At 42.2% G+C, this 24,890-nt stretch overlaps 1 protein-coding gene across 1 annotated transcript in view; it reads left to right on the forward strand.

Annotated features, from left to right (window-relative positions):
* Positions 1 to 130: 130 nt before the first annotated feature.
* LOC133442284 (histone-lysine N-methyltransferase PRDM9-like) overlaps positions 131 to 24,890 on the forward strand; it is a 29,490-nt gene continuing 4,730 nt past the window's right edge. Inside the window, exons 1-9 of the mRNA XM_061720252.1 lie at positions 131 to 400; positions 4,918 to 5,034; positions 5,920 to 6,006; positions 7,099 to 7,173; positions 8,085 to 8,150; positions 8,240 to 8,371; positions 14,891 to 15,036; positions 15,727 to 15,900; positions 18,544 to 18,722. Coding sequence (XP_061576236.1) covers positions 168 to 400; positions 4,918 to 5,034; positions 5,920 to 6,006; positions 7,099 to 7,173; positions 8,085 to 8,150; positions 8,240 to 8,371; positions 14,891 to 15,036; positions 15,727 to 15,900; positions 18,544 to 18,722 — 1,209 coding nt within the window. The 5' untranslated portion in view covers positions 131 to 167. The remainder of the gene's footprint in view (positions 401 to 4,917; positions 5,035 to 5,919; positions 6,007 to 7,098; positions 7,174 to 8,084; positions 8,151 to 8,239; positions 8,372 to 14,890; positions 15,037 to 15,726; positions 15,901 to 18,543; positions 18,723 to 24,890) is intronic.

Raw genomic sequence — 24,890 nt, forward strand, 5'->3', positions numbered from 1 at the left:
TAATTCAGCCCCAAACTACCAGAGGAGTGCAGTAAAACGCCTGGATGCGTCGAAACTGCCGGAAACACAAATGAAGAAGAAGAAGAACCAATCAGATGCCTTCATTTTAAGCCCCGCCCCCCTCTGTCCCATGCGAGCCAGAAAACTTCACACACGTTTGCTGAAGAATGGCAGAGAAACGAAACACACCACCTCTAACGTTACTTGTAACGGCTCGCCCTAATAAAAAGGCTAAAAAAAGAAAGCCGGCGGAAGAAAAGGCTGCGGTAAAAAAGGCTTTGGATAAAGCCCGAGGACAAACCAGGGTAAACATCGGGCCGGCGTTTGAGCGGTGGAGAGGACTGAAGGAGCTGAAGGGCTTCAGGAGTGATGCAGAGGTTGCTCTCTTTCTGCTGGACAGGTCATTATTGGTCTTGCTTCGGGGGGGATTTGTTATTTTCATGAAAAGTGTAACGTTAGCCAACTTTGCTGAGTTACTTTTGTAGGTCGTATCAGCCCAATGCACGAGCTTCTCTGTCGGTGTAAGCCAGTAACGTTACAGGTCGTCGGTACTGCTTATCTAGCTTATAGTTATAGGATAGGACATTTTGATCATATTGCACAGCCATAGTCGCCAGTGTCTGCATTATAATTGTGATAAAATGACGTTGATATTGTGGCAGGACGAGGCTCGACTTCAAAGGTTGATAAAACAGGACTTTATTCCAAGACAGCGGAATCCAACTGACAACTCAACTGACAGTTGACAACTAACAGAAACAAACACACGTTGCTAAGCAACCATAAAACACTTGTGACCACGCCCCCTTCCCTGCAGTCCTGATGGGTGCGAGGTCCATAATTGTGTCCGCCACACAGCCCCCCCCAGAACACCCAGTAGGTTGTCCTTGGAAGGGCCCATCAGTCCCTCACTGGTGGCTCAATCAGCCGACCATAACGGCTGCGCCGTCCTTCCTGTACCACCACAGGAGCATCACTGAGAGTAGTGGCGTCAATTCAGTGGAAGCTAAGGTATGGCAAGGTTACGAGTCACAGAACTGAACTAGAGTATCAATCAACACGTCCAGCAAATACTCATCACAGAAGTCTGCTATGTAGCTTATCTGTGTGGTCAAGAACATAGGAACTTTTTCAAATGCAGTCTCGCTCACTGCAAAAACTCAAAATCTTATTATATTTGTCTTATTTCTAGTTAAAATGTCTCATTTTTCAAAAAATCTCATTACACTTAAAACAAGAGTCATTACCAGAAAAATAACTTGTTATTTGACCATTTTCACCGGTTTCAAGTAAATTTTCACTTGAAATAAGTAGAAAAATCTGCCAGTGGGACAAGATCTATCTATTACAAAATCTTGTTCCACTGGCAGATTTTTCCACTTATTTTAAGTGAAAATCTACTTGAAACAGGTGAAAATGATTGTTTTGGAGTCTTGTCTGAAATGTAATGATTTTTTTTACTAAAAATTTGACATTTTAACTAGAAATAAGACAAATATTCTTGTTAAGATTTTGAGTTTTTGCAGTGTATAATAACTAGTGAATCGATCATGTTGTTCTGATTTGCATTTGTAGTTATTCTATGGCGGCTGCCATACTTTGCCATACCCAATTGAAGCCCCTGACTGAGAGCAGGACGCTGCGGGGAAAAAACAACGGTCTTAGGTGGTAAACTAAAAAGTCCATCCTTTGAAGCAACGACCGGAGGTTTCAGAGGAGGGCATCCACGACGGGGGACCTGGGCCGGGACCACAGCTTCATCCGCTACCGTGTGTGCGGGTTTAAGCCTATCTAGTGCCACGTGTTCTTTGCGGCCACCTAAGTCTAGCAAAAAGACCTTTAGTCCTCTCTCGAGGACTCTAAAGGGGGCGTCGTATGGAGGCTGTAGAGGAGAACGATGAGCATCATGCCGCACGAAGACAAACCGAGCCGACTTCAGCTCCGATGGGATGAATGTTCGCGGAAAACAGTGGTGAATGGGCCCCGGGGTCAGAAAACTATTTGATGCGAAGGGACCGCTTGCTGGGTGAATTTGCGGAGCCGAACTTTCAGGCAAAAATTCTCCTGGCACACGAAGCGGCTGACCAAACACGAGCTCTGCGGGTGACGCATTCAAATCTTCTTTCGGAGCCGTGCGCAAACCGAGCATGACCCACGATAAGCGGTCCACCCAGTTACCATCCGAGAGCGCAGCACGCAGTGCTGCTTTGAGGGACACGTTCACAAAGGCCATTAGCTTGTGGGTGGTATGCAGTGGTACGGTGTACCTGCACTCCCAAAGCTTCTGCCAACGACGACCAAAGTTCTGAAATGAACTGGGGGCCTCTGTTAGACGTGATGTCAGACGGGACACCGAAACGTGAGACCCAGGCACCCAGGAAAGCACACGCCACATCTTTTGACCCTGTAGAGGACAGGGGCACTGCCTCGGGCCACCTGGTGGTACGGTCCACCATGGTGAGGAGGTGCGTGTAACCCTGCGATGGAGGAAGAGGGCCCACCAGGTCGATGTGGACATGGTCAAACCGCCTGGCTGGAATCAGGAACGGTTCCAGGGGCGCCTTTGTGTGCTGGTGAACTTTAGCCCGCTGGCATGCTACACATGCGGCTGCCCACTCTTTAACTTCCCTGCGGAGGCGGGCCAGACGAACTTGGCCCCAACCAGTTTCACCGACGCCCGGATGCCAGGGTGTGAGAGGGAGTGTACCGGGACCACCCAACGGGGCCGACCAGTGGAGATGTCGCAGAGAAGAGCTGGACCTCCGACCTCCACCGCCAAGTTCTCTAGTCTGAGACCGGTACCAGCAGACCTAAGAGTCGCGATGTCCTGGTCATCGGCCTGGTCAGCAGCCATAGCAGAAAAATTAACTCCCAGATTTACAGGGCACACAAGCGTGCGTGACAGGCAGGCAATCGGCCACCAGGTTTGTTTTACCCGCGACATGCCGAATGTCCGTGGTAAACTCTGAGATGGACGCTAGATGGCGCTGCTGGCGAGCGGACCACGGCTCTGTCACCTTAGACATTGCAAATATCAACGGCTTATGGTCTACATATGCCATGAATGAACAGCCTTCTAAGAAAAAACAAAAATGACGGGTGGCGAGGTACAGCGCCAACAACTCACGGTCAAAGACACTATACTTTCGCTCACTGTCACGTAGTTTGCGGCTGAAAAATGCAAGAGGTTGCCAAACTCCTGCCACCCATTGCTCTATGACTCCCCCTATTGCTATGTCCGAAGCGTCGGTTGTCAAAGAAATGGGCGCCGTAGGTGATGGGTTAGCTAAAAGTACTGCATTGGCCAGGGCAGACTTAGCATCCTCAAAGGCACTGATGCGGTCAGGTGTCCAGTCCACTGGGTCACAGCCTTTCTTTTTTTGCAAGGCTCCATAAAGCGGCTGCAGGAGGTGGGCGGCGCGAGGGAGGAAATGGTTATAAAAATTAATCATACCCAAAAACTCCTGCAGCGCCTTAACCGAGGCCGGGCGGGGAAACTCTGCCACCGCTTGTACCTTAGATGGCAGTGGAACTGCACCCTGAGCTGAAATCCGGTGCCCTAAAAAATCAATAACCGGCAGGCCGAACTGGCATTTAGCCGGGTTGACAATAAGGCCGTGTTCATCTAACCTCTGGAAGACTAGTTTGAGGTGTGCCAAATGCTCTTCTGTTGAGGAACTGGCCACCAAAATGTCATCAATGAACACGAACGTGAGGTCTCGCAACACAGAGTCCATCAACCTCTGGAAGGTCTGCGCTGCCCCCTTCAGGCCAAAGGGCATGCGCAGAAATTCAAAAAGCGCAAACGGGGTAATTACAGCGGTCTTAGGCACATCCTCTGCTCTCATGGGAACCTGGTGGTAACCGCGTACTAAATCCACCTTTGAAAAAATGGTTGTCCCTGCTAAATGCGCGGAAAAATCCTGGATGTGCGGGACTGGATAGCGGTCGTGCACCGTGACGTTGTTAAGATGGCGAAAATCCACACACGGGCGCCACGAACCGTCTGCCTTGGGCAACATGTGGAGCGGTGAGGCCCAGGGGCTCTTGGAGCGTCTAACTATGCCTAAACGCTCCATAGAGGCAAACTCCTCTTTAGCAATGGCTAACTTCTGCGTGTCTAAACGACGAGCACGCGCAAAAAAAACCAGGGGCCCTGCGGTGGTGATGTAATGCTTGACGCCGTGCCTGGTTGTCGTGGTGGACAAGACAGGTTTAATCAGCCGCGGGAAATCTGCCAGCAGACGTTGGAACACGTTACCTGCTGCTAAAAAACTAGCGTGTGCCATCGGTCCAGATCCCCCAGTCTCACACGGGAAACTCATAAAAGTCACTGCATCGATCAATTTGCGGTTTACAACGTCCACCAGCAAACCGTTAGCACACAGAAAATCAGCACCGATGATAGGAACAGCAACACTGGCGATGACAAAGTCACTCTCAAACCGGTGTCCGTGGAAACATACAGTCACTGACCGGGTCCCGAAAGTGGTGATGGAGGAGCCGTTAGCCGCGGTTAACGGCGGTCCGTTACCTCCGGTCGACCGGTCCGTGGCGGTTGGCGGTAGGAGGCTCAGCTGGGAGCCGGATTCCACCAGGAAACGTTTCCCTGATGCAGAGTCTGCAATGAACAGCAGCTCTTAACCACCGATTGCTGCTACTGAGCGCCGGTTTCCCGGCGGTTGATAAAACAGGACTTTATTCCAAGACAGCGGAATCCAACTGACACCTCAACTGACAGTTGACAACTAACAGAAACAAACACGCGTTGCTAAGCAACCAATAAACATTTGTGACCACGCCCCCTTCCCTCTAGTCCTGATGGTTGCGAGGTCCATAATTGTGTCCGCCACAATATATTCTTTTTGAACGGGATGTTTTACAACGTGGTGATGCAGCATATTTGTGTTTATGTAGCTATGAGAAGGATCCAGCAACTTCTACGCCGTCGAGACCCCCGAGGAGACCCCCTCCCCCTCCCCCACCTGGTTCAGCTATTACATTGGAGACAACTATTAAATCAGAGTCCGACCGGTGAGTGATGCCGCTATGAACATGGCTTAGGTAGGATATATCCAGAGGTGGGTAGCCAAAAATTGTACTCAAGTAAAAGTAAAAAGTATTCATCCAAATAATTACTTGAGTAAAAGTAAAAAAGTACTTTGTGAAAAAACTACTCAAGTACTGAGTAACTGTTGAGTAACGTCTGATTTTATTTTTTAACACAACCATTCAAACAGACAAAAGTACAAAATAATCATCTTCAGGCAATTTAAATCAATAAAATAATAAAATAAATTAAAATGAATAAAAAATAGCTTAAATTAGAATAATAAAGTAAATTTAAGTGCTTTAATAAATAATAAAATAATAACAAAATAAATTAAGCACAAGTAGCACAAAATTTCAAGCCTTTGTACTTTTCTTTTTTAACCAGGCAGAACTAGAACAAGCCTATGAACTCATAGAAACTCTATGTGTGTGTTTGTGTCTGTGTATATGTGACAAAACATGCAAAAACAAACATTTTTCCCAAGAATCACTCAGTGATGTCATGAGATTGACGCGTACGCGTCAATCTCATGACAATCTCAAGAAAAGTAACAGCTCAATGTAGCCTAATGTAGCGGAGTAAGAGTAACAGTTTCTTCCTCACAAATCTACTCAAGTAAAAAGGATAGTGATTCAAAACTACTCCTAAAAGTACAAAATTTCCCAAAACTTACTTAAGTAAATGTAACAGAGTAAATGTAACTCGTTACTACCCACCTCTGCTTATAAGGATATGACATTTTGATCACATTGCACAGCCATAGTCGCCAGTGTCTGCATTATAATTGTGATAAAATGACGTTGATATATTGGCTTTGAATGGGACGTTTTACAACGTGGTGATGTAGCATATTTGTGTTTATGTAGCTATGAGAAGGACCCACCAACTTCCACGCCGTCGAGACCCCCTCCCCCACCTGATTCAGCTATTAAATCTGAGCCTCTGTCCGACCGGTGAGTGATGCCGCTATGAACATGGCTTAGGTAGGATATATCCAGTACTCGAGTTGTAAAAAAAAATCAGGGGGGATGGTGGATTTTATCATATGGGGACAGATAATTTGTGCTGATTACAAATAATATAATATATTACAAATACTGCAGGAATGACATAGCAGCAGTTAAATGCAGCCTTCTGTAAGCTTTAAATATCCACTGGGTGGGTTTACATAAAATACATAAAAAAAACAAGAATAAAAAACAGTTTTCTGAACTTATCAATATGATTCTGTCCTTCACAGGATAAGTAAAACGGATCACTGCCAAAACTTAAAATCTTAAGAATATTTGTCTTATTTCTAGTTAAAATGTCTCATTTTAGTAAAAAAAAATCTCATTACACTTAAAACAAGACTCATCACTGGAAAAAACAACAATTTTCACCTGTTTCAAGTAGATTTTCCCTTAAAATAAGTAGAAAAATCTGCCAGTGGAACAAGATTTTTTTGCTTGTAATGAGAAGATAAATTTTGTCCCACTGGCAGATTTTCCTACTCATTTCAAGTGAAAGTTTACTTGAAACAGGTGAAAATTGTCAAATAAGTTATTTTTCTGGTGATGACTCTAAATGTTGAAATAGAAGTAAAACCCACATGAATTGATAAAATGACATAAGGGATGGAAAAGGGGATGGCAGTTTTACAGGAGGGATGATTTTGACTGTTTTTATTTCAGGGGGGATGCCCTTCCCCCTCATCCCCCCTCAACTCGAGTACTGGATATATCCATGTTTAAACATTTATCTTTCATATTTAGCTTGCTTGTTTTATGTGCATCAAAGGGTGTTGCTGGAGTAATTGATCATGTGACAGGCTCATCTATGGATTCTCCTCTGGTAGATGCTATGCAGAGAGGATAGGGGCAAATTGAGGATCTTCTCAACAGTTTTTATCACTCTTCAGGCCTTTTTGGTCCACCGAAACATGTTCTCATCAACTGCCAAACCCAAGACTTCTATTTCTACATATCAACAGTGCTGTGTTGCATCCTTGATGAATGAAGAAACATTTTGTGTTGATGCTGACAATATTATATGATTTTGTACAGAGATTATGACTTCACAGTAGCTGGGGATCAGGAGGTAAAGGAGGAGGAGACAGCTCTCCAGCAATTGGATGCAAGGTATGTTATGGTAGTAAGATGATTTCTGTACAATTATTTCCCAAATCTAATTTAGAGAACCGCACAGTCCTGGCTTATGTTTGCTTGTTACTGGGGATGGAATGAGAAAAGCTGGTATTTTAACCTCAATCAATGATCCAATTTTGTTTGAGTAACCAATGAAATACAGGACAAAATCCTGTATTTTAAGCAGCGGTATCTCATGTGTACTAGTTTAGTGGTTTACATTATGTGAACTGGGATATTTGTTCTAGCTGTCACACAGTGCATTTATTATAAAGTTTACTGCAGCATCAAATTCATCTGTATATTTTAAAAGCTAAATTCAAAGGGAAAAAAAAAAGGTTAGCTCTTCATAAAACATGTTTTAATGTACACACCCTGTTACTGCACAATATGCCAGTAACTGGTATTTCACAGGAAGAAAGATGTCATCCGATCATTTACAGAAAGTTGCTGGGATCTGAAAAATTGGAATCACAACATATTACATTTGCCAATATCAAGTAATCAGAAATCTGATTGACCTGTGTAGTCCTGTGATGGTGGTCTGCAGGGCGTGGAGATGTTCTATTGAGCCCTGTGATGTTCTGCAGGCCTCTCCACACAGAAGGGTGGAGAGGCCTGCAGAACATCACGGGGCTCAATAGAACATCATGTTGTAAATCTAGATCAAGATGATGCTAGAGACGACTGGGATGCAAGTCCAAAGTTACTTTGGGTGGTTTTTGCCGACAGTAGGAACAAAAGACTGCGAGAGCCAGACTAAAGGGGTATTTTGACATTAAAAAACATATTTTGTGCTGCTTTAAATAAAACGGACGTGGGTATCCTACTTCACATTTAAAATAAAACGCTGGAATATTTTTGTATATGAAAATTACATTGCTTCTTGTTTTTGACACTTTCAGAGTTCCATCAATAGAGATTGTTGTTGGCATTGACGAGGATAATTCGACTCAAAATACAGACTCTGAGTAAGTCATATGCATGAATACTATGAGCATTATGCACATGTCCAGCAGCACGTCTTGTCCCTGTTTTTACTTTTTTATATTCTATGCAGTACTGAACATTCAGATGATGAGATGGGTTCACCAGCTGAGATGTCAGTAGATGTTCCTGAGGAGGCATCAGAGGAGAACAGCTGCTACGATGACGGTGATGATGAAGACTATGAGCCCCCGTTTTCTATTCAGTAAGTTATCAAACAGGTTTTTGTTTTTCATGAAAATTGATTTTTTTTTCTCATTGGATTTTTTTATTATTTGCTTTAAGGTTTGATGGTGCCTATAAAACCAATAGATGCCTGAATCGAGTTCAGTCCACCAGCAAAAAGAACACTACACATGATGCTAAAGAGGCGGTGGAGCAGCCAGCAGAGGCGGCGGATCGGCCTGCAGAGGCGGCGGATCGGCCTGCAGAGGCGGCGGATCGGCCTGCAGAGGCGGCGGATCGGCCTGCAGAGGCGGCGGATCGGCCTGCAGAGGCGGCGGATCGGCCTGCAGAGGCGGCGGATCGGCCTGCAGAGGCGGCGGAGCGGCCGGCAGAGGCGGCGGATCGGCCTGCAGAGGCGGCGGATCGGCCTGCAGAGGCGGCGGAGCGGCATGCAGAGGCGGCGGAGCGGCATGCAGAGGCGGCGGAGCGGCCGGCCGAGGCGGCGGAGCGGCCGGCAGAGGCAGACAAAATTCACAACTTGACTGAGAGCAGCAGCACTGGTAATTACACATACATAACTTCCTCTGGATATTTAAAATGGTTTGTGTGAATCTGTTGTTGGTGATAGATGATAGATCTGTGTGGGGTAATTAATATTGATCTCAAGACTGATTTTGATTATGATGATTCTTCTTTAGGTTGTACTCCACTACTCAAACAGAAAAAGTTAATTATTTCTTATAATTCTTTAGTAAAGATTTGACAAATTATGAAGTTTAGTGTAGTGGATTGCATTACCCTGCGTTCACACTGAAAGCGTCAAAAATTTCCTGACGCCAGCATCTCGCTGTTTGGTGCGTTCACACTGAAAGCAGCATGTACTGTCGACGCCTGCAGTGGGCGGGGCTAAAGCGGCAGTGGGCGGGGCTAAAGCTACAGTGGGCGGGGCTAAAGCTGCGCTGCAGAAGTGGAGGGAACAGTGGGAACAGCCTACTCATATAGCGTACACATCTTCAGTTTCCTATTTCACCATAAATCACACTTTGGGACGCCTTCTTTATATTTTAGCGTTATTTCCGCGTAGATAAGAGTGAGTTTGATGGTCCTTAACAAGTTTGGTCCGCGGATCAACATCAACCACCAGAGCCCTTGCTCCCGGTGAACCATAAATCCGCATAGGCTGATTTATGGTTCCGCGTCACACCAACGCAGAACCGACGGCGTAGGGTTCACTGTGACGCACACCGTACCGCGACCCTACGCTGTCGGCTACGCCGTCGATTTAATGCAGAACCATAATTCAGGCGAAGCTGCAGTCTGTCAGCGGTGATCACTGACACACCGGGTCGGAGCGGATTTGGTCATGATGTTTAAACTGTGTTTTGTGATTAATAAGCACGGCTTTTAATTATTTTGCGTTGGATCAATGTAGCAAATAAAATCATTCGGACCATCCAGCTCCTCAACCATCAGATACGTGTTTCACATGAGCAGTTCAGGTAAAAACGGCAGTCAAACCAGCAAAAATGTCAGTTTGCTGGATGAAATATAATAATTCCTGATAGAATAAGTTTGTTAGTGCACAGCTCTGCTCCTGTACGCATGTGAATGAGTGTACGTTTGTGTGTACACGAAAGTACAACCTGCATTGAGGCTTCTTGCTTCGGGAATCCCGGTCTGTGATTGGACGCCGCCTTGGCGTCGCCGCTGCTCATTTGCATAAAGTTCAGATTTTTCAACTTCAAATTGACGCCAACCCGCTGCTTCTCGATACGCGTTTTCATGGACAATGAATCCCAGGTAAAAAAGTAATATACTTTAATGTACTAAAAATGTACTTAATTTTCTGAAAGTACATTTCCAGCACATTTGGACTTAATGTGTTAAAATAAAGTAAACCAAAAATATATTATAAATGTATTAATTACAAATGTATTATTCCCTCAGTAGTACTTAAGTTTACTTAGATAAAGTACACTACTTTGTACTAATACTTAAATTCATATTAAGTATATTCATATAAAATATACTAACATTGAAATATATATAAGTGTTTTATTAGTATATTAATTTATTATGTACTTTGAATGCTTTAAATATAAGTTTAATTTTAGTATATTTGCATCTACTTTTATTAAGTGCACTTTTAGCAACCTTTTTATAAGTTTACTTTTATAACATTTTTTTCATATCATTGTTAGCATAGTAGTGTTAAAGTGCACTTAAAATAAGTGTATTAATAATTAAAAACTACTTCAGTGGTAAATTAGTGTATTCTTCATAAGTACACTATAAACCAGAACAAATTCATCAGTATTTAGCCATTTCTTTTAGTGTGCTTAGATCAGTTTAAAAGCATGTAGAATAACAGTTAATTTCTTTCTCTTCAACCTTTTAAAATATTGTATTTTACTAGCAAAATGCAACATTGCTGTTATGTAATAATACCTTTTCTAATTGAAAAAATATCCTTACATTCTATTTCAATTTTAAAATGTTAGCAATTAGTGATACAAAGTACATTTGGATTACTTCAACACCACCGTTGTTTTTATGCAATACTTAAAAATCCATCCATCTATTCTTCAAACGTAATGGTGAATTATGAATAAACATGAACAGCAACAACATAGAGCACCTTTCAATTGACCATATGCTTTTATATAATGCAGTAGTCACCAGTATTTCTAATTAAAATAAACAGTACAACCTTGTGTATTTCTTATCATCACATGGAAAGTACATATTCCAAAACTTGGATTGTTTCACTTACATTTTACAGCAATCAAAAAACACATAACATAACTGAAAAATTAAGTCTTTGATTTTGCATGAAAACAGTTTGTTAAAGTTCAACATTTTGAGGCCAGGTACAGTGCCTTGAAAAAGTATTCACCCCTATGATTTTGTTTGTATTTTTTTTTTTATACCACAACTGTTAGACTATTACTATTACCATTTTTGTTTTAAGGCACACCAAGAATACACACTGATATGTAATCCCTATTTCTTACAATTTGGCAGTGAAAATTTGCATGTGGTGCATTTTCCACATTTTTCAAATTGACCCTGAAGTACTCGTGGCTGCGCAGCCGCTGATTGGTTTCCCCCGAATGCAGCCTGCTTGAATGAAGCTGAAGGAAACGTCGTCATAGTCGACTTATGGCGCAATTCAAATTCGGGATGTTTTATTTTAGGGACAACACAATTCACGTCGAAAGTACTGACATTGTGACACCTCAGTACAGACAGCTGCTTGTTCAGGTATTAAAACGGCCGGACCTGTCGAGTGAAGATGGATGGATACAAGTGTGCTGGCCGAGCAGGAAAGCACCTAAAAACAAGGTGGCCCGCCGCAAAACCGCTCCTACTCGGAGGTTTGTACTACCCGTGCATGGTGTCAAGTATTTTATGAATGAATATTATTTCTACAATGACTAAACAAGTTAATAGGCAAAGTTATCATTCACATGCTGCATTAGCTAATAACTAGCTAGCTAGCTGTTGGCGACAGCTAATGCGTCAATTAGTGTGAACATTTGTGAGCATGCTGTGTGGAGCATGTTTAGCAAAGGTTTTGTGTGGTGCTAACCATAAATGGACAATTGCCACAATGTAAAGAAAACAACAAGAACAAAATTGTTTGTACAAATTTGTTCTGCTAGCACTTGCCAGCCAGCAAGTGTTAGTGATTATTTGTTAAAGAATTTGCCAGTGGCTCATGCTAATGATTGTTAATGTTAACCTTGTAAGTAATTTCAATTTTTATGTAACTGTGTTTATAAAAAGACTTAAAGTGACTTGTTGTGTATAATATTAGATTGACCGTGGTGCATTTCACGAGACATACAAAATATCTAAAATATTGAGCAAAAGAGGGAAAAAAACCTGGTTTTGACAGTTTGTCTGATGTATGGTTGTGGTTACAGACAACTACAAGGAGTTGATGGAAAGAAAAGAAGCCTTCCTCAAGGATGAAGACATCTGGCACATGGCAGTTGCAAGGATAAGGACCTCACCTTGTACCACAACATATGACAGAAGCAAACCAAAGGTTATTTTTGTTGCTTGTGTTGGTAGTTTATTTAGAAAATATACTTAGATTAAAACACCTGTAGGTTCAAAATGCTGCTCCATTTCTTATACTTACCAGTCTTGATTCACTGAAATCCCTATTTGTAGGTTGGTTATGCTTTTAATATTGTCTTGTCATCAAAATGATATGAAGTGAATGTCACCCACTGAATTATTTTTGTCTGAAACTATAGAACCTTGAGTGATGAACTAATTTGTTTGAATATCCCAAAATGCACTACAGTAGCTAGTAAAATATTTTGTTTCTCCTGCTGGCTGCAAAGATGAAAGGGAAGAAGAGTGTCATGTCATACACATAAAATCCTTAATAAATTTATGACACTGTAATACTATGATGTTTTGTATTTGAAATTTTTTTCTAAAAAATCTGTGGTATAGTTCATATGTTGTTGTCATATAATACATTCTCTCTCTTCGGTACAGAAAAAAAGAATTACTGCAACTTCCAGTCTCACTTCAGATGAAGATGAAACACAGATTGACCCATCACAAGTTCTTCAAACAAATGTAAGTATTTACAGGAATAAGGGAATATTGTGGGAGGATAAGACACATTTTTCATTATAAGTTTAAGTCTATTTTTCCTTATTATCATTTTGTTTTTCTGCCTCCACCCTTGCCTTGGCCATAGCCAGAAGCAACATGTTTCAGGTTTTCCTCGTGTATGTAAGCCCCCTTCTTGCTAATGTGATAACTTTGGAAAAGCATGATTTGTAATACCATTTTATTTGTCCTTTTCTATTTTACAGATACAGTTATTGCTGAATTTCCAGGAACAACTGTGTCTGATGTGAGAGCAGTGATTCGGAGAAAATGTAACAATGAGAATTTTGTGACCAAAAAGAAACGGTAAGCAGTAACATCAGTAACTGATTGTAATAGTATTTTTTTTTTTTGGTGGACATACATTTTGAGTTTACACAAACTTTGTCAATGTTTCAAAAGTCAGTTTAATGTTCATTTCTGTCATTACTAGCTTCTCTGCGGTGCACAGTTAGCACATCTATTGTTTCTTCTGAAGATCAAGCTGTTCAGGTCTCTGTAAAATTTGTTGATAAACTTTTTCCTTTTTCTTTTGTGAACTTAATATTACTAAAAATAATTATCTGGGGTCAAATGATCCAAATTTGAAAAAAAATGTTACGATGAAGAGAAACTGTTTGAAAATGTTGTTTAGATGTACTGTACCAACACTAAACTTTACATCTTTAAGTTGTACTTAAATGTACTTGATTTATGCACATTTTTCCTGCAATGCCGTGCATGTTAAAAATAAACTTTTTTTCTACTCCAAGTATGTTCTAATTATTTTTTATGTTTACTTAAAAGTCATTCCAAATTCAAATTAATTATGAAAAAATTGTACTTTCTGTGTACTATTGAAGTGTATTTTAATGAAGTACATCTAGTATACTTCCTGTGCACATAATTAGTGTACTCACAGTGTACTATTTTCGATGTGCTAACAATGTACTTAGTATACTAATGATATATCATTAGTGCTACTTAAGACATACTAAAGTACAACTTAGTGTACTTATCTGTACTATTTTGAGACACCATTAAGATGAAATATAATATACTTAAGTACAACTTTTTAATTTTTATAACATTTTTGTAAATATATTTAAAATGCAATGGCAACACATTATGATTAAATTAGAAATACATTTCCAGTATATTCTAAATGTATTAATAGTAATCTGAAAAGTGGATTAAAGTATACTTTAAATCGAATTAAAGAACATATTAAATAAGTACAGTATTAGTAGAGAAAATTGTACTTAAGTATGTTTAAGTTGATCTTAATGGTGTCTCAAAATAGTACAGTCAAGTACACTAAGTTGTATTTAAGTATGTCTTAAGTAGCACTAATGATATATCATTAGTATACTAAGTACGTTTTTAGTACTCGAAAATAACACACTTTGAGTACAATAATTATGTGCTTATGAAGTATACTAAGTGTGCTTAAATTTATTATGCTAAAGTATACTTTTTTTTCGCCTGGGATGGCAGCCGGCTGCCTATGACGCCCGTGACGCTTTCAGTGTGAACGCAGGGTTACAATATCTGCGGTAGATTATTCAGTAACATTTAAATTTTTTCTTCAAGTGCTGTACCGCCAGGATAATTGGACTCAAAATACAGACTCTGAGTAAGTCATATGCATGAATACTATGAGCATTATGCACATGTCCAGCAGCACGTCTTGTCCCTGTTTTTACTTTTTTATATTCTATGCAGTACTGAACATTCAGATAATGAGACGGGTTCACCAGCTGAGATGTCAGTAGATGTTCCTGAGGAGGCATCAGAGGAGAACAGCTGCTACGATGACAGTGATGATGAAGACTATGAGCCCCCATTTTCTATTCAGTAAGTTATCAAAACAGGTTTTTGTCTGCTTTTTCATGAAAATTGTTTTTTTTTCTCATTGGATTTTTTTATTATTTGCTTTAAGGTTTGATGGTGCCTATAAAACTAATAGATGCCTGAATCAAGTTCAGTCCACCAGCAAAGAGAACACTACACATGATGCTGCAGAGGCGGCGGAGCAGCCAGCAGAGGCAGACAAAATTCAAAACCTGACTGAGAGCAGCAGCACTGGTAATTACACATACATAACCTCCTCTGGATATTTAAAATGGTTTGTGTGAATCTGTTGTTGGTGATAGATGATAGATCTGTGTGGGATAATTAATATTAATATTGATCTCAAGACTGATTTTGATTATGATTCTTCTTCTTTAGGTTGTACTCCACTACTCAAACAGAAAAAGTTAATTATTTCTTATAATTCTTTAGTAAAGATTCGACAAATTATGAAGTTTAGTGTAGTGGATGGCATTACAATATCTGCGGTAGATTAGTCTGTAACATTTAAATTTTTTCTTCAAGTGCTGTACCGCCAGGTGTCCATTGCACACTGTGGATTGTTATTGTGCAGTTTACATACTGCACATAACTAAAGCTCTTTTTAAACTAGACCCTGTTAATTTCCCTGGATTCTTAACTTCATGTCCTCTTTTACTTATGGTAGTTTTTGAATTTTCTCCTTGAATGGTCTAAAAATGATTGTTATCAGAAGTATTCAGTGGTTACTCTTTTTAATATTCGTACTTTTATTTTAAATGGGCTGTACTTACAAATTTAATCAAAGGTCTATTTAGAGGAGCATTCGCAGGTGTTGAGGAATTTGCAGATCTCAAAAAGAGGTGGGAGGAATCCTTCCCCTGAAACAGTGGATAACCCCCCCTCCCCATCTCTTTATGTGTGTCATCTCTTCCTTTCATCAAGTGCGACCAAGGAAGAGATACATCTGTCACACCTGTGGAAGAGAGTTCCCCCGCAACCCTGCCCTGAAACGTCATCTTGTGATTCATTTGGGAGAAAGACCTTTCAAATGTTTTATATGTGGAAGAGGATTCACCCAAGATGGAAATCTCAAAACACACATGAAGACCCATAAAGGTAAGAGGAACGCAAGGTCTTTGTGATTTATTTTGCAATAAATGTTTCTTTATTGTAATTTGAAAGAAGTATATTCCTATGGAGCCAAATCAAGGCCAAAAGTTTTGCTAATTTGAAAATAAAATTTGAACCTGAAAATTATTTTTTACAGTTTCAATTTTATTTTTTTCAGTATCAGATCTTTTTTTCAGTTTCAAATCTTTTTATTTCAGTGTCAAATCTTTTTTTCAGTTTCAAATCTTTTTTTTTCAGTTTCACGTCTTTTTTTTTCAGTTTCACTTCTTTTTTCTTTCACTTTCAAATTTTTTTTTCAGGTTCAGACTTTTGGCCCCGATCTGGCGTGGGGGGCGTGGCATCAACTGAGAGGGGCGTGGCATCATGAGTGACAGCAGAACAGACAAGTCGGGGGACGTTCCTCAGTCATGTTGCCTTCAGGAAACGTAGGCTGCAGAAGTTATCAGTAGAAGTTTGATTCAACACTGTATATAAACCATATTCACGTGATTGGCAGTGGAAAAAACTGATATTAGTGACACATTTCTGTTTAAAAAGCTGTTTTAGACCGTACATGGTAGTATGTGGAAGTGGGAAATGTCAAACTTTAAAGTGTGGCTGTTGAACTGTACAGTCTGGCATAGTTTATTGCTTTTATACTGCGATTGGTGCCAAGTACGGTCTAAAACAGCTTTTTAAACAGAAATGTGTCACTAATATCAGTTTTTTCCACTGCCAATCACGTGAATATAGTGTATACACAGTTTTGAATCAAACTTCTACTGATAACTTCTGCAACCTACGTTTCCTGAAGGCAACATGACTGAGGAACGTCCCCCGCCTTCTCTGTTCTGCTGTCACTCTTGATGCCACGCCCCTCTCAGTTGATGCCACGCCCCCCACGCCAGATCCGGGCCAAAAGTCTGAACCTGAAAAAAAAATTTGAAAGTGAAAAAAAAAGAAGTGAAACTGAAAAAAAAAGACGTGAAACTGAAAAAAAGATTTGACACTGAAATAAAAAGATTTGAAACTGAAAAAAAGATCTGATACTGAAAAAAATAAAATTGAAACTGTAAAAAAGAATTTTCAGGTTCAAATTTTATTTTCAAATTAGCAAAACTTTTGGCCTTGATTTGGCTCCATATATTCCTAAGTGGTGAAAAAAAAAGGTTCGTCAAGGAGTTGCAGTGGAAGCAGATAAAAGGGTGTGACCGGGAAATTGTGTTTGTTAAAAAAAAAGAAAAGAAAGATGGCGTTTTAAAGAAAAAGAAGTTGGAAAAAAAAGCATGTACAATGTCCTGAGACAGGGTAGATAAAACTGGGTACAAATAAACGGAAAACCAACAAATAAAAATGTTTTATAAACAAAAAACTGCTCTGAGAGTCAGCCAGTCGACTGCACGAGCATGTCAAAGTAATCTCAAAATATATGGCGGATTGCAAAATACATGCTAACTGTTAAAAACGCCACAATTGTCCATTTGATCTGATTTACTCAAAGGCAGTTTTCCTGGTATGAAAGGGAAATACAGTTCCTCTGCAAACTGAGGAAATTTTTAAATTAAAGATGAGTGATTATTAGGGCCCGAGCACCTTCAGTGCGAAAGCCCTATTGTATCTGTAGGAATTTTTCTTTCTTTCTTTCTTTCTTCTGACGAAAGGAGGGCCTTTTTGCCCCCCTAAACGTGCCCAAAAAGTCACCAAATTTTGCATGCAAGTCAGGCCTGGCGAAAAATTTGATATTTAATGGTTTACATTAATGGGCGTGGCAAAATGGCTCAACAGCGCCCCCCGGAAAACTTTGTGCCTCAAGCCCCACAATACGGTTTGACGTACATGCACGAAAATCGCTACACACCTGTATCAGTACACAACTTAAAGAAAAGTCTCTTGGCGACATGGCCGAAACCGAACAGGAAGTCGGCCATTTTGAATTAATCGTGTCACTTTGGCGCAATTTATGCCATTCCTTCGGCAGTTAATTCAGCCCGACCCGTAACGTGCACCCAGGTGTGTTATACATCAAAATGTGCGTCTCCATCTTGCGACTACCCGCATTACTTTTCTCTTTCAAAAGTGTTACCGTGGCGACGCTAGACGCCAAAAAGCGTGCCCCCCTTCATCTGATTGGTCCATATTTGATAGTTCTCCAAAAGTCACCAAATTTTGCATGCAAGCCAGGCCTGGTGATAAATTTGATATTTCATGGTTTGACTTTTGAATGGTTTGACATAAAGAGTCGTGGGTGGTGTCATGGGACTTGGTATTGAGTCCTTGACCATAATTGGTGCAAATTAGCCCCGCCCCTTCTTCTGATTGGTTGTCCCGATTTTCTGCTATAACTTTTGAATGGTTTGACATAGAGAGTCGTGGGTGGTGTCATCAGATTCTGTATGGAGTCCTTGACCTTCATTGGCCTGAATTAGCCCCGCCCCTTCTTCCGATTGGTTGTCCCTTTTTTCTGCTATAACTTTTGAATGGTTTGATATAGGAAGTCATGGGTGGTGTCATTTCTGATATGCTTATGGGGGGCGGTGGCGGTGAGTGCGAGGGCCCGTTCATCGCTGCTTGCAGCTTTAATTTGTTGCAAAGCTTTAAAATCGAAATGCGGAGATGTCTAAGGATAAATATCATCTGTTTTTCCAACAGGAGAGCTGCACAAGTGGACGTTAGTGGAAGAGAAGAAAAAGGTTGAAGAACCTCCTGTAACAGCACATATTTGTGGAAAGTGTGGAATGAACTTCCCCGAGAAACAGCAACTAGACGAGCACCGAGAGACTCACAAGAAGCCGTTTGAATGTCTTGTCTGTGGCAAGACGTACGCGCAGGTATCTTCTCTTAAAAATCATCAGCGGCTTCATTCAGAAGATACACCCTACCGTTGTTCGGTGTGTGGAAAGATTTGCTGCACAGCACAGCAACTCCAAAAACACGAGGTAATCCACACGGGGAAAAAGAACTTTCACTGTGATCAGTGTGGGAAATCCTTTTTTCACAAGACTCGCCTGAAACTTCACCTCAAGACCCACACAGGAGAGCGTCCGCACTTGTGCTCAATTTGCGGTAAAAGTTACGCCACACCACAAAGTTTCAGAGATCACCTGCACGTTCATACTGGAGAAAGACCATATACGTGTGGGAAATGTGGTAAAGGTTTCCGTTACGCTCAGGATTTAAGACAACATCATCGGCGGATTCATGACAAAAAGCCCAAGCCACCATCAAGAACTCCGGGGAGACCTCTGGGGAGACCAAAACGGCAGGTGTCAGAGGGAAACGACCAGTAGTTTTGTCTAGAAAACCTGCAGCAGTCTGAGAAAATATAAAATACATTAAGAAGATTCACCTGTTGTCTGAATACGGGCAACCTGAGAACCAAAAAACGTCGTGCGAGTCTACGGCATAAGGAGTTTACAGGTTTGCAGTCGCACCTCAAAAATTGAAGAAAAGCTATTTTTCTAATCACCATGGTTTTAAGAAGAGAATTAAAGGACTTTTTACACTGCATGGGGTTATCTACGGGTAGAAAACAAGAGTTGGTAGATTCTGTTACAGCACTGAGAAGCGGAGGTCTGAACACCTGAACCATCTTGATCCCTGAATGTTTTTAGCTTGTCAGCTGACCATTGACGGTCACCAAATACACAGAAATGCAATTTGACTGAGATTCTTTGTGAAACACGGATCTATTCCATTGAGATCTATCATCTTCCTGCTGACTGCACCCATGACCCTGCATGTCTGGTGGTCAGTCTGCTTCCTTGCAGTCTGCCAGGTCTTCATGCCTCTTCTCTGCAGCAGCAACAAAATCCACCAACTTTTCCTTTAACCAAGTTTATGATCCCTTTCGCAGTTAAATGTCCTCTAAATCTCTTCATGATTTTATGAAAGATGTAATTGGTGAACTTGTCTTGGACTGTTCTGCTCCTTAACTTGTTTTTTTTTTCCTTCTTTAAGGTAAGACTGGAAATGCACAGGCCTGAAAACCACTGCTTAAGAGTTTTCACTGTCTGCGTGTCTTCATTTAGGTGACTGTTTCTGTAATTCAATTTAGATAGGTATAGTGTTGCCAACCACCAGGGAGATTGGGAAGAAGGAAAGGTGTTATTTCCATCAGTTCAGTTTCTGAACACATTAATCTGACAATGTTACAGGCCAGGCAGGATCACACTTTACATACAGAGAATCTCTTACTTGAAATAAAACATTACGTGTTGAGAATAAAATAAATCTACATCTATTGGAAGTAGTCGTTAAATATTTTAATTTGCCTACGCATTCACACACTCTGCAACTTTCTCCGACGCCAACTCTTTGCTGCAGCAGCCGTGTTGCATTTTAGGCTGAATCTGAATATGCATCTCAAATCCATGATATGATTGCAGTATGTTCACTTCTAGCGAACTAAAACAGGAAGAAAATTTGAAAATAAAACAGATGTATATATTTTGTTTTTCCTTTTCCTTATATGTGCATTCCTTATTTTTACATTCCCTCGTCTCCTCTTTTCACTTTACCTTGTGCATTTCTGCCTCATGCAAATGAGGAGGTCTGCCCTTCTTGGTCCAGCTTTTCTACTATTGGTCAATAAACAGGAAGAAGCAGGATCCTTCCCGTTTAAAGAAAACACAAATCATTTTCTTTTCTTTTTTTTTTTACTATTCCCGTGACTGTAAAAAAAGCCCAAATTGGTTGACCTCAAAGTAAAAATGTATAGGGAATGAAACCACACAATGTTTAAAACTACATGCAAAAGTGAGTTTTTGGTGTGATCTCCTCAGAACCAAGCACAGATTGAACTGTTTTATTAAGGAAAGTGGCCCATGTAGATGTTTGCAGCGCTATTAATTAGAATTCCAATCTATGTAGGTTTAAGAGAGCCAGACTCGTGCACATTCTGTATCTTAAAGAGACTGGAAGATAAATAGTGATGACATTAGATTTTTGATAAAACAATGATTATGGGTGCCTTAGACTTTTTCGGTATTGAATGTGTTTTTACCTTTCAATCCAGTAGTGGCACGTGCAAGGCATGACACTTTACAGGCAAACTAAATATTATATATTTTTACAAATTATTTTGTATTTAGTAATTTACTGTAAAGGAAGAACATTTAACCTCTCTTTTTAATTTCTTTGTTTTTAAAATTTTATTACCTAAAATTGATCAAACCACATGATTAGATCTCAGGGAACAGCTTTAGCTTTTCCAGAAAACCCCCTGGTTTGGGGAAATTCCTTCACACAAGACCTTAGCTAGTAATTGATTAATCTAGACATTATAGTACAAAGTGTCTTCTTCTCAAGACATCTACAGTACTAAGAGCAGCTAACTCCTGTCTTTTATCTGTGCAAGTTCTGTGTCAGATCATTGCAGTAATTACAGATATATTTATAAGCCCCTAGTATCCAGGTGAACAAGAATTTCTTCTCGGTCAACGTTAAATAGTTATAAACAATGTTTACACACTACAGCGCTTCAATATAAGCTTTTTAAACTGACAGGACCACCAAAACTAAGGTAAAGATTCATTTTATCAGTCCCCACAGCAGCTTTCAGCTCACTGTCCAAATGTGACTGACTATCGAGGTCTAATGAAAAAGATAATCAACATTTTTAATCAGCAATGTTTCACAAAGAGCTAGATTTGTCAGAATGTGTGGTCCAACAAGGCCAGCAGAAGAGTGGAATGCCTTTTTAAGGCATGGAGGAGGATTTTTTTTAGATGTAGGTTAAAGAGTTGGAAAAAATAATAGTTGCCGGGTATAACTAACTCTGTTTATGGAAAAATTCCAGAGTCGGTTGTAAAGTGATTTTAGTATAAGATGATCTCTGTAGCTTACTTGTTAGCTACAGTATGTGATGAAATGTTTTAAAAAAGTCTTAAACTGTAAGTGCTAAAGGGAACTTTGATACCAGCCATAATATTATTTTGAATTTCAGTCATTTGTTTAATGTAGAAAACATTCCTCACCATCAGCGTGGAAACCAGGAAAATCAGCCTGCTGAGAACCTCCACTTGTTGAGCATCAGCATCTTACAGATATTAATTTGAACTTTCCATCAATTAGCATCCATTACAATCACTGTTTCTTAAAGATAGAGTAAGCAGTTTCCCCTGTTATCGAAAATGGATCAGAGCCTTCAATTAGGCCCAATCCCAATACACCCCCTACTTTTCTTCACTAGCCCTACTTTCTTTCACTCGCCGTTATTTTCTTCACTACCCCTAAAAAAAGAAGGGACAGATATTAGGGCACTTGAAATCTTCCCAGGGTCCTGTCCCAATACTCCACCTACCCCGTGTTTCATCCCTACCCCTAATCAGGAAGGTGAGAGCCAAAAGCTGTTCTATTTCGTCCCTACTGACCGCCAGGCGGTGCTGTAAGCACTGGATATCTCCCCTTGCGCATGCACATGTCGAGTACAATACCAACAATGTCACGTCACCCGTGACCCCTGCATGACCCCCGGAAGGGGTATAACTTCCGGTGTCAGCATGGATCTTCTCCTTTTTCTTCTTGCTCCGCGCGTCTGAAGTACAGGACGGAAATAGAAGCTTGGTTAAAGCTTCTTCCTTTCCTCCCTAAACCGCCGGCCCGGTGCAGCTTCGTGCCATTCAGGTAGGAGTAACGATTTTTTTCGTCCTCCGAGGAGCTGTGGCCGGCGCAGTATTTGATTGTGTCGGGTTGCGGCGGCGTCTCCCCGCCCCGCCCCCCAGCACAGCTGGCAGAAGGTAAGCTGTCAGCTGCGCCTGACACCTGAACAATCTGTGCAGGGAGACAGCGTTTCGCTCCCTCTCCCACTTTATTAATGTGACAACATTATTTTTTCCTTGCAGATTATTTTTTCTTTTGAAAAAAAAAGAAAAAAAAGACAGAAAAGGATTATTTTTTCTTTTGAAAAAAACAACACAAACACCTTTTTTGGTCTTTCTTACAGCCGTGGTGAAGGCAGCATGTCCGCTCCACTCTCCCACCGGCACATTCGTGGTGACGGCAGCGTTTCGCTCCCTCTCCCACTTTATTAATGTGACATTATTTTTTCCTTGCAGATTATTTTTCTTTTGGGAAAAAAAAAAAAAAAGACAGAAAAGGATTATTTTTTTCTTTTGAAAAAAACAACACAAACACCTTTTTTGGTCTTTCTTACAGCCGTGGTGACGGCAGCGTGTCCGCTCCCCTCTCCCACCGGCACATTCGTGGTGACGGCAGCGTTTCACTCCCTCTCCCACTTTGTTGTTGTGACATTATTTTTTCCTTGCAGTTATTTTTTCTCTTTGAAAAAAAAAAAACTAAAACAAAAGGATTATTTTTGTTGTTTCTTTTTGAGGAAAGACACCTTTCTTGGCCTTTCCTTTATAGCCGTGGTGACGGCAGCGTGGCCGCTCTCCTCTCCCACCGGCATATTGGTGGTGACGGCAGCATGCTCGCTGTGGTGACGGCAGCGTTTCCGCTCCCCTCTCCCACTGACGCATCCATGCTGACGGTAGCGTGGCCGCTCCCCTCTCCCGCCGGCATATTGGTGGTGACGGCAGCGTGCTCGCTGTGGTGACGGCAGCGTTTCCCCTCCCCTCTCCCACCGGCACATCCGTGGTGACGGCAGCTCGTCCGCTCCCCTCTCCCACCGGCACATCCGTGGTGACGGCAGCTCGTCCGCTCCCCTCTCCCACCGGCACATCCGTGGTGACGGCAGCGTGTCCGCTCCCCTCTCCCACTGACACATCCGTGCTGACGGTAGCGTGGCCGCTCCCCTCTCCCGCCGGCATATTGGTGGTGACGGCAGCGTGCTCGCTGTGGTGACGGCAGCGTTTCCGCTCCCCTCTCCCACCGGCACATCCGTGGTGACGGCAGCTCGTCCGCTCCCCTCTCCCACCGGCACATCCGTGGTAACGGCAGCTCGTGTCCGCTCCCTCTCCCACCGGCACATCCGTGGTGACGGCAGCGTGTCCGCTCCCTCTCCCACCGGCACATCCGTGGTGACGGCAGCGTGTCCGCTCCCTCTCCCACCGGTCGCTGTGATGGAGCGTTCATGCCCAGGGTGCATGGCCGCCCTGGATCCTGCGGATGACCAGGACCTCTGCGTGTCGTGCCTGGGCCCTGAGCAGCCGGAGCCGTCGGCCAGCCTCCCCTCATCCCAGCCGGGGTCTTCTCTGAAGCGATCGGCGAAGAGAGTGAGGGGTGCCCCCAAACGACGACAGATGACGAGCCAGCTCTCCTCTAAGGTAGATCGCTTGGCCGCCGACATGGAGCAGATGAAGGCGCTCCTCTTCAATCTGCAGCCTGGTACTACTGGCCAGGTGGAACCTGCCATGCCAGAGTTTGCTCTGGGGTCGCCACCGCCGCTGCCAGAGGACGCCATCTCCATTGCAGCCTCGGCGAGCCACTCCAACGTGTCATCAGGGGACCCGGCCTCACAGCGCTCGGGGTTCTCCTCGCACTCATCTGCCCAGGGCTCTCGGGAGGGGACGGCTTGTTCCTCCGTGGAGAGCGTTATCTGCACTGCCCTGGCGCACTTGCAGCTGGATACACCGCGTGCGGAGGTGGCCTCTAGCGCCTTCCACAGGCGCAATCCTTCTCCGGTGGAATTCACCATTCTGCCTTCGTCGGATTTTTGAGGGAGCTGCACTCATGCTGGAGAGATGTCACAGCCCTCTCCAGGCTGACAGCTGATGACATCGCTCTGACGGCCATGGAGGACGCGGCAGTGGCTGGTCTCCACCACATGCCCCCCATCGAGCCCTCCATTGCAGCGCTGTTAGTGGCTCCTGATGAGGCTCTGAAGCCAGATCCCAAGTGCCCCTCTACCCAGTGTAGGGTTACTGATGGGCATATTTGTAAGGCTTATAACACAGCGGCCCGCATTGGCCGGCTGGGGAACACCCTTTCCCATCTTCTGCTGGCTCTCTCAACCTCCCTGCAGGATGCACAGGTGGAGGATTCCACATGGGACATGTGTGACATATCCCTACAGGCTTTTGCCTCCCAGACGAGGG

Source organism: Cololabis saira, chromosome 1, assembly GCF_033807715.1.
Source record: "Cololabis saira isolate AMF1-May2022 chromosome 1, fColSai1.1, whole genome shotgun sequence".
Taxonomy (NCBI): domain Eukaryota; kingdom Metazoa; phylum Chordata; class Actinopteri; order Beloniformes; family Belonidae; genus Cololabis; species Cololabis saira.